Source organism: Octodon degus, unplaced genomic scaffold, assembly GCF_000260255.1.
Source record: "Octodon degus isolate 3935 unplaced genomic scaffold, OctDeg1.0 scaffold00021, whole genome shotgun sequence".
NCBI classification, from domain to species: Eukaryota; Metazoa; Chordata; class Mammalia; order Rodentia; family Octodontidae; genus Octodon; species Octodon degus.
The window spans coordinates 13,161,370-13,171,123 of NW_004524597.1; the positions used below are offsets into that span (position 1 = coordinate 13,161,370).

Sequence of the window (9,754 nt, forward strand, 5' to 3'; positions counted from 1 at the left end):
GTTTCCCACACGCAGACCTGGCAGCTGTTACAGAGACACTCAGTCTCCAGACTTCATCTTCTGAGCCCATCTGGTTTGAGGTAATACAACAAGCAGGAAAGGGAATTGAATCAAAGGCACGATTTGTGTTTTTTAAAACACAGAAAATGTGTGAGGTAGCACCAGGAGAAAGGTCTCATCCGGCCTCAGTAGGGCTGGATGCCACCGCAGCAGATCCTGGGGCCATGTGCCCACCTGCTCTGGGGCTGGGCCCAAGGCAAGATGCAGAGGTGGCTGGAGGGGTGGAGGAGGAGGGGAGAATGGTGCAGATGCATTGGACAAACCCTGTTCATAGAGGCAGAGAGGCAACATAAAACACCAATGCCCCTGTGTCCCAGGGGCTCCCATGAATCTCCACTGTTTACAGCTGGCTTCCTGTCAGAATCACAGAATGAAGGGGAAACTGAGGCACACAGCCTCTAGAACCTGGGCCACTCCAGGTAGACTGCACTGCCACCACCTGCATCACACTCCCATCCTAGATGTCCCTCGGCTATCACCACCAGCCATCGCTGGTCAAACCCTGCTTACGCTGTCTCCCCAGGGCTGCTTTGATCTGCAGCACACCTGGAGCTTGCCGTCTCATCTCCGTACAGCTGTCATCACAGGGTCCCACACACTGCCCAGACCTCCCCAGCTGGAGGGTGTTCTGGGACCAGGGCTGGAGCCCCACAGAGACCAGGATCTCCTCTTCCTCTGGAGCTTGAGGCTCCCCCAAGCAGACTTCCTTCATCCTGCAGCTGAATCTCAGAGCACTCCCACCTCTGCACCCCAAACAGTTACCTAGGGCACAATAAATGCATAACCAGCCTTTGCAGGTAGAGAGGTGCTCCCATCCTCCCTTAGACAAAGGGGCCACTATTGAGCAGATGTCAGTGCGGATCGCTGGCAGGTTGTATGTGGCTCTGGGCCTGATCTCATCCTCTCTCACTTAGTCAAGAATTTATTTCTCAAGTTGGGTGTCACTTTTTATATGTAGGGTTTTGAAGGGTGAATAAAAGTCTGGACTCTGCAATAATTTCTAGTCCAAATTTCATCCTACCCATCCAGGTGCCCAGGAGACAAGGAAGCTGGTGCAGGAATGTAGCCCTGGGCCAGAGGGACCCTTGAGGAAGATTCTAGCAGCGGGGGTGCTCATAAGGAGGCACCTGGTGAGATAAGATCCCTCAGCTCCATGTATTACAGCAGCTTGCAGAAGGAGGGCAGGCCTACTCAGAGAAGGGCAATACCATCTCTTTCAGTCCATTCAGGCTACTGTAACAGGTTACCAGCAGCCAAGTGCCTTGTAAACAATGGAAATTTCTCTCACATTCTAGAAGTGATGAGTGCATGCTCTGAATTTTAGGGGGAACATGAATACTCAGATCAGCAAAGAATGCAAACTTCTGGAAAGCTATCTCACAGGCAGTTGAGGGTTGTCAGCTCCATAAAGGCAGTAGGCAGACAACAGCTGTGGGTGCTCCCTGAGCCCTGCTAACGGATGAGTGTAGAGATGATGGTGAAAGCCACACACACACTAGGGAGCACATACTGCTATTTATAAGTTTGCAGACAAACTCACCCACAGAGGTTGGGGCTGGTGCCCAGCACCTGTGCTACTGCACATCCAGAGCAAAGCTCAATACTTGAATTTTCATTTTGGGGGGGAAGTCCTGTGGATCGAACCACAGGCCTCCTGCATGCTAGGGAAGCCTCTACCACTGAGCTAGCTGCCTCTGTTCTTCTATTTATTTATTTTTAATTTTGAGACAAAGTCTTGCTAAGTTCATTAAGCTAAGCCTTGAATAAATGAAACTCCTGGAGGAGAAAGAAAAAAAATAAAATTTTTAAAAAGTGAGGGAAAAAAGGAGCAAATGGAAACAACTTTTGCAAATGGGGAGGAGAAGGAGGCTGAAGGATAGGCAGGGGAATGGGGGGAAAAGTCAAGTTACAGAATCAAGTTATATCATGTACAGGTACAAATTCCCTATGATGAATGTCATCATCATGTATATCTAGAATGTACCAATAAAATATGATTGAAGAAAAAAAAAAGAAAAAAAAATTCCTGGCAGGTCAGCCTTCTGAGTAGCTAGGATTACAGGCCTGTGCCACCACACCTGGCATCTTGAATGTTTAATTTCATTCTAAGTCATTAAAATGTATGCAGCCACATGTGACTGGTGGCAGGCCAGTTGGACAGCAGAGTGTCACAGTGGCAGCAGGGACATCTGTCTCTACAAGGCCAGCAAGCTGCCTATCCAGGGTCTCTGCGCTGTGTGGTATGTTCAGAAACACTGGCACTGTTACTCATTCAAGGGATAGCTTCTCTTCACTTTAGCTTTGAACAAAACCAAAGCTGAGGTCTAATGCCAGCTCTTCTCCTGTGTCCCTGGGGACACCCTGGTATTGCAGTGTGGAGGGGCTAGATTCCACTGGGAGGGAGGGTTAGGACATGGCCAGTGCCCACTGCAGGGCAAACCTCACTGCCACTCCTGCCTATAAGTGGTGTCACTGGCTTCCTACTGGATGAGGTAGGGGGATTTTAGTGCAAATGGATAATTGGCAGCTCCAAGCAGGAGCCCACTATCACAAGCAGGTAACCCAGAGAGAGCTCTGCAGTTAGAGGAATGGTGGAGAGCAGAACTTGGGAAGGGTCATCTACAGTGCCTCCCTAAAGCTGTGTTCCCAGGTTCTGCTGGCCCTTGGGCAGCCACTGCAGATATCACCAAGCCCTACTGCTAGACCCAGTAGGACCCCACCATCCCTCCCTCTCTAGACTGGCCTTATGGGAATGGTGCTTGCCTTCCAATTACTATTTTATTACTTTTTTGTACTAGGGCAAATACAGCCAAGGAGAGGTTCAGTATGGGATAACATCTGGAAATGCCTGAGTGTGCCCATGGAGAGGCGGTACTCAGGATGCCACTGCCACACGGGAGGGAAAAACCAGGCAGCCAAATGTCACAAACACACCAAGACAGGCAAAGAAGGTCAAGGATAGAACCTGGACATGCACGCTTCCCATTCATCTTGTGTCCAAGCTAGCCTTGACGTTGACCGGCTGTCAGCTTTTCCTGCTTGGATTCAGGAAGGGAGGGATCAAAGGGTTCCTCTGGCTTCATCCCTGGTGTTGAGTTAATGGGGAGAGGTCCCTCAGCCACCTGGCCTGGGAAAAATGCTTCACAGACGGGTTTCAAGATGACTCATGACCACTGTCATTGTGGCCCCTATATAGGTCACTCCATGGGGACATTCATAGCGTATAAAGTCAACAAACAGGGGAAAATGCAGGCCTGAGCTGGGGACGGGCCAGGGAAACGCTACAAGAGCAGAGCTGCCTGTTTTTGTCTCCGCACAATCCCATCCGGGTCACGGGCTTTCCCCTTTTCCCGAGGTGGAGAGTGAACAGTTATGACCATTATTCCCAGCTTCTTTAGAAAAGCATGTAGGATGAACCCTGAAAACAGGGCAGGGTGTGGGCCCAAGTCCAAATGCAGGGACAGTTGCAGGAGTGAATGATTTAAACGAAAAGAGCTCACACTCGTGTGGGTCCTGCCAGCTCTGGATGAAGCAGGCCCGTTGAGGGTATTTCAGGAGAGGACAGCCCTGCCCAGAGGGGCCAGGAGGACTGCTCCACTCCAAAGCCTTGGAAGTGAGGACGTGATCCGGAGCCTGCAGGAACTGGAGCTAAAGAGGGGTGCAAATAAATGAACACACAAGCAGCTTCCAAAAGTGGCGAAACCATTTATCAACTCGGCGCCGGCGCAGTATCTACAGTATCTACATATCTACACGTATCTACACCGCCTGCAGGCGGGGCTCTCGGGTTGTCTACACTGCAAGTGCCGGCAGGGTGGAGGCGACGCGGTCTTCGGGAGAACAATAAATACCATTTCCTTCCGCCCCAGACCGGGCGCTTTGGCACTGGCGGGCGGGGCCCTCGTGGCCCTCGGAGCTGGGGAATGTCCGTCCCCGTGTTCTCCTGGGGGCTGGAGGAATCGGATACTGCGACAGTCCTGGGGCTGGACAACCCCAATGGCTTTTGAGGCCGGGGGAGGGAGGCCCATGATGACCCCCGGGGCTGGTGAGCGAGTCCTCTGAAGGCCCTCGGGCTTCGCGGGGCGCGCGGCCCAACCCCCATTATCTGGGGCAGTAGTCGTAGGAGCCCGGCGGCGCGGCCCCAGCCGACGAGTACATGTTGGCGGCGGCGGCGGCGGCAGCGGCGGCGGCGGCGGCGGCGGCAGCCGGGCTCACGGCGGGGTGGTGATGGTGCGGGTGTGCGTGCGCGTGCGGGTGCGGGTGGTAGCCATGGCCGCGGAGGCCAGGCAGCGGGTAGGGCGCCGGCCGGCTCTTGGCCCCGAGGTAGTGGTCGTAGGCGGCGGCCGGGTATTTGTAGGGGTGGTGGTGTAGCGGCTCCGACGCGCCCGGCGCCTCCAGGCGCAGCTCCGGGTGCGGAGGGCTGGGCCGGCCTCCGGGCGCTCCAGGCAGGGGAACGAGGCCGCCCGCGCCGCCGGCCCCGGGCAGCGCGGGGCTCAGCACCCGAGCCAGCAACTGTGGTGGATGCGCGGGGTCCCCGAGCATGGCGGACCCGCCCCCTTCGCGTTCGAATTCTCTCCGGGTCTCGGCTGCGTCTGCGAAACGAGTTCAGCAGTGAGTGTGGCCTAGGAGACTCGAAAAAGGCCCCGCGGGGGAAGTGGCGCTCCGGGTGGGTGGGGGCTCCCCGGCTCGGCTCCCCTGACCTAGCCCCTGAGCCGCCTGCCTCGAACCCTCCCCGGGGGCCCGCGCCCCGCCGCGGCCGGCAGCAGCGGGCGGGACGAGCAGGCGGGGCAGAGCCGTCGGGCGGGCGAGTGCGCGCTTGCCCGCCGCCACGGTCGTTGTGCAACCGGCGCGAAGGCCGTGAGCGCCCCGGGCGGGGGCCAGGTGAGGTGGGGCCCGGCCACCGAACCGGGACAAATCTCTCGTGGGGTCTCAGCCAGGTGCCCACGACCCTGGCCTTACCTTTCTCTGCGCCATTGGGCTGCGTGGGGGAGGCCACAGGGTTGCGCGAGCGCGCAAAGGCGCTCATGAGCGGCAGCGCTCCAGGCCGGTGATTCCGCGGCCTACAAGAGGAGAGCGGGTCAAGGTGGCGCCCCAGTCAGGAGCAAGGGCATTCTGGCTCTGGTCGACACTCACCAGTCCTCAGGGTCGCAGTCCCGGAAGCCTTTGGCGAATGGGTTGCTGGCAATCTTCAGCTGTGTGATCTGCAGGGAAGCAGGCATGAGCTAGGGGCTCAGGTCCCTAACAATTGCCCTAGGGCCTGCACTTGGCCTCCGCGGAGAATGGGGCTGTTAGGAGAGGCTCAACTGAGATTAGAACTGGCCCACATCTGCCCTCTTCCCCATATGGGGAAGCCTGCTTTCTTATAGGGAATTCTGCCACTCCAAAAGAAATGAAGGTGAGGACCTGTGCCTCTAGTTTGGATGTGGTGGCCATCACCACCAGCAGCCCCCACCCTGCCCCACACAGATGGGGAATTGAGTGAGCGCCCCAGGAACCTGGATAAACCTCCGATATGGCCGCTGATGGGGAGTTTCCGGAATGGTTTGGAAAACAAACTTTCAAGCAGCAGTGACAGTTGCTGCTACAGAGGTCAAGCTGATAGGAGGTTGTACCAGCCTGGTGGAAGGGAGTGGGCAGCCAGATGCGGGGGTGTGGGGAGGTGTAGGGGCTCCCCTAGTTGTACTGTGCTCCACTAGGACACCCACACAATACAGCTCTGAACTGTCTGTGCCTTCCTAGGCAGCAAATGAACAGTTGCATCCCATTCCCAGAAGGGCCAAGCCCCCTGGTCCCCAGGACCTCCCTTCAGGCCCTCACCCTGTGGTTCTGGTAGGCAGTAACTGCGGTGAAGCGCGTCTCCTCAAACACAAAAGTTTTGAAGTTCTCCTCGGCATACTTCTCACTGTCTTTTCTTGGATCCACATAGACAACATGGAATCGGGGCTGGTATCTGTGCATGGAGTTGAGAATGATCTGGAAGACAAAGCGGGGAGGAGGGATCAGCTCCAGTGGTGGGGGCTGGGCCAGGATCCCAGCAAGCCAGGAATCTGGTGGAGGGCTGAGTAGGCAATGAACTTTCTTCAGTAAACTGAGACAAAACCCTTAACTCAGGAGATGAGGCAGGGCAGGTAACCTATTTCCGACCTCTGGGAAAGATGTCCCAGTGGCAAATGATGGGGTGTAGGTAATCCTTTCTCAGGTCCCTAACAATTGCCCTAGGGCCTGCAGGGGGTGGTCGATGGGAGATGAGCTCAGTCCTGTAGGAAAGCAGCCACACGCCTGGATTCCACAACTCCTGCCCCAACCCCCACGCACTAGCCCATTCTTTCCAATTAAAAAGCTTCCAGCAAAAGATCCAGAGACCCTGAGGAAAAAGAGGGCAACTCCCTCTGGCAGGCTAGCAGCCCACTCTCTGACCCAAAGTCATTTCTCCAAAGCCTGTCCCGGGTGCTGCCCAAGCCCCCTGCCTGATGAGCACTTCTGAAAGCCTGCAAATAGGGACAGCCCTGGAGCCTGGGAGAAGGTGTTGCTCACGTGGCCGTTGTCATCCAGCAAGTTGTTGGTCAGCTTGAGCTTGTCAAAGGACACTATTTGCTTCATCCACTGTGCACCCTTGGCCGGCGAGTCTGGGTGGTAGTGCACACGGCCCGGAGTGGCAGGGTCTGCCTTGCCGGCCACCAGCCAGGAGGAGCTGTGGAAGGCGTACCTAGGGCAGCACCAGCGAAGCGATCATGCCACAATGAGGGATGAACAAAAAGGGCCTTGCTTCATGTGCTGGGTGAACCCCAAAAGTGCCTCTGGAGTTTCCTTGCCAGTGACATCAATCCCTCCCCCATGTTACATGTGGGTTGGGAGCTTTACCCAAGGGATTGTGGAAAACCTAGATAACTTCCAATGCACAAAGCAACACAAAAACCACAACCCTACTAGGTCACTGAGAGGAAGGTATACTCCCCTCCTCTCTTCATTTCGCTGTATGCGGGTCTGCTTGTCCCAGCGCGCCAACGTGGCAGAAGCCTTCATTTGGCCTCCCTTGCAGCCTCAGGCGCAGGGTGTCTGCACTGGCTTTATTAATTGTTATTAATTGTCCAGGCACCCAAGGCACACTCTGCATAATCCCTCCTGGCCACCCCACCTTTCCAGCCCAACTGGACCCAGCAGTACCCCGAGAGGAGGTAGGGTGCTCTTGATTGACTCAAGGGAGAGAAAGACCTGAGAAAATCTGGGGCTGTGTATCAAACTGCCTTGGACTTAAGCTGGAGGGATTTCCAGCTGTTGGGCTTCCTGAGGCAGAATCTAGAGAATAAGGGAGAGATGTGGGTTTGGGGTCCAAAGGAGGCAGAGAAGGACAAAGTCCAGAAGGTAAATGGTGCAGCCTGTTGAGGTGCCTGGAAGGACCTGTTCCTTAAGAGCTTCAGGCTGTGGATTCAGCCACCCAGCAAGGACTACTGCTTCCTAGGGTCCACACTTACACAGTCAGATCAAATGATGCCGGGATTCACTTACCGGTAGCGTTTGTCATCCACTGGCACGAAGTCCATGAGCAGCATGTAGTCGGCCATGGGGTCCATGCCGAAGAGCTTCACTTGGAACGTGGGGAACATTCGCCTGGGGATGCCAGAGCTTCCAGTCAAGGGGGAGCAGGATGTGATACTGTGACTTGTCCAGGACTGGTAGCCTCTAACAGGGCTCTTCCTTGCCAGTCTCCCTTTCAGCTGCTGTGTTCTACCCTCTGCTCTAACCTGAGTAGGCCCCTGCCTGCTAGTGGGTGAATGGTGCAGCAGGGCAGGCTTCTGTCCTTTTCTAAAGCACTGAAATGGCTAGCACAGCATGGAGCCTTGTGGCCTCAATCTTTGCCACCTGTGTTTTTTGTAGACCTGCCTTGCCCTGCCAATTCCTTGTCCTCTCAGACCTAACCTTGGCTAGTGGTAGAATTCCTAAAATTTGAATCCCTAGGTTTCCCAGCTCTTAGCAGAGCGGCCCTCGCTTCATCTAAGAGGCCCCGGCTCCAACAAAGTGAAACCAGGTAGTCCAACTAATTCTGAGGAGTCCCCAGTTGCCCTTTCAGCCTGGTCTGGCCAGTTCCCCAATCCCTCCAGCAAGGCTGACACCTCAGAAGCCCATGATCCCATGTTCAGGCCTGACATTTGTAGCCTCTACACGGCAAGTGCCCCTTCCCCCTAGGCGCATAACTCCAACACGCGGCTGCCTAGGGCAGACTTGGTTTATGCCTTAAAAGTTCTCCAGTCTTCTCTTCTCTGGACCACAGCTCAGTCATCAACTAGCACTCTTAAAGGATATTCTACAGCTTCTGGATGGGCTACTGGCTGCAGCCTGCCCTTGTCTGAGGGCACCACAGTACCAGCCATTGGGTAGTGGAGGACAGCACAAGCCTTGGACCCTTGTCACCCTTCCCACTGTTCCCTTTGTAACTCTCTGTCGGCAGTATGCAGAAAACAGATGCCAGTCTTCCAGCTCAGGGCTCCTTCCACCCCCACCAGAGCCTCTGCAGGCCAGAGAGTGCTGCTGAATAATGCTCTCAAGGTAAACCCTGGCCACTGACAGGGGCCTTGCTGGGTGAGCCTGTGCCAAAGGCTCAGCCACTGTTTTCAGGGGGCCCGTGGACTTGAGGACAGCAAAGACAGACAGGAAGAAATCCATGCACAGAATAGGAGACAGGACAGGCCTCAGGTTCCTCAAGGAGGACTGCGTGGCAGGGAAACAGAAACCGCGAGAAAGCTTTGCAAACAGGCCCTGAGCTCCCCTTGGCTGCACGGACATAGAGCTGGTGTGTACATTAGACACAGCCCAGCACCCGCCTTTGTCTGCTGGTCAAATCGGGTGCATCTGCAAAACTTGTTCCCCTTCTCTTGGCCCTTAAAGCAAATACAGGCCAGTTGGAAGACCGCGGCCGCCTTGCGCAGGGCCAGGGCCCACAACCACTCGAAATTTAGGCCTGAGAAAACTGGGTAGCAAATTCCACCGTACTAAGCCCACTGAATGTTAATTCTCTCCTAAAATCTTTCAAACTATTCCTGTTTCTGCTCTTTATGTTGCCCGCGTAGAATGAACTCGGGAACTCAAACAGGATTTTTCTTTGAGGTGGAACCTACGGGGAACTAGCTAAACTGCAGAGCACCTCGGTCGAGACTGTTTGCTCCTGATTAGTGCGCTCCGAGGTAGGTGCTCCCCCGTACTGCGTCCTGCGGCTGCGGGTACAGAAGGCCTATCCTGAGTTTTCTCTCTGCTACCCACGCTGTCCCCTCGCGCCCGGTGCTCAACGCGACTGTCGCAGGAGCCGGGACCGCGGAGAGCAAAGGAGAAGGCAAGGCCGAAAGGATCCGCAGGTGGCCGGGCCGCGCCCCCCACCCGGCTTCTGGGCCCCACGCTCGCGCATCCGACCAAGGCGTACTGCCCGAGTGGCAGCACGTGGGGAGGGTCGCGGCGCAGGGAGGGGGCGCCCTGACCTGCCGGCCTTGGTGACGATCATCTCGGTGCCCAGCTGATTGAATTCGTCCCACAGCGCCTTCATCTCCAGCTGCACGCTCACGCTGGCCACCTTCGCGTTTTTCTTCACCGGCGCCTTGGCGGCGGCCGCACAGCTAGCCCCGGAGCCCTCGGGCTCGGCAGCGGCGCTGGTGGCGGCCCCGGCAGCCGGAGCGAACGGGTAGGCGTGCGGCGGCGGCGGTGGCGG

General features: G+C 56.1%; 1 protein-coding gene across 1 annotated transcript; it reads right to left on the bottom strand.

Moving 5' to 3' along the window:
- Positions 1-3,760: 3,760 nt before the first annotated feature.
- Positions 3,761-9,746, bottom strand: Tbx1 (T-box 1). Its single transcript, XM_012513992.2, has 7 exons — positions 9,528-9,746; positions 7,567-7,668; positions 6,595-6,766; positions 5,878-6,033; positions 5,194-5,261; positions 5,020-5,120; positions 3,761-4,652 (listed from the first exon to the last, which is right to left on the bottom strand). The coding sequence occupies exons 1-7, from the start codon at positions 9,590-9,592 to the stop codon at positions 4,162-4,164; spliced, it is 1,155 nt and encodes a 384-aa protein (XP_012369446.1). The 5' UTR covers positions 9,593-9,746; the 3' UTR covers positions 3,761-4,161.
- Positions 9,747-9,754: the final 8 nt, after the last annotated feature.

Excerpts from the sequence above, each read along its gene's own strand:
- Tbx1 (XM_012513992.2), bottom strand. The coding sequence starts at position 9,592 with ATGAAGGCGCTGTGGGACGAATTCAATCAGCTGGGCACCGAGATGATC. Across the intron at positions 7,669-9,527 it reads ATCGTCACCAAGGCCGGCAG|GCGAATGTTCCCCACGTTCC; the intron begins GTCAGGGCGCCC and ends TGGCATCCCCAG. Across the intron at positions 6,034-6,594 it reads TGCTGGATGACAACGGCCAC|ATCATTCTCAACTCCATGCA; the intron begins GTGAGCAACACC and ends TTTGTCTTCCAG.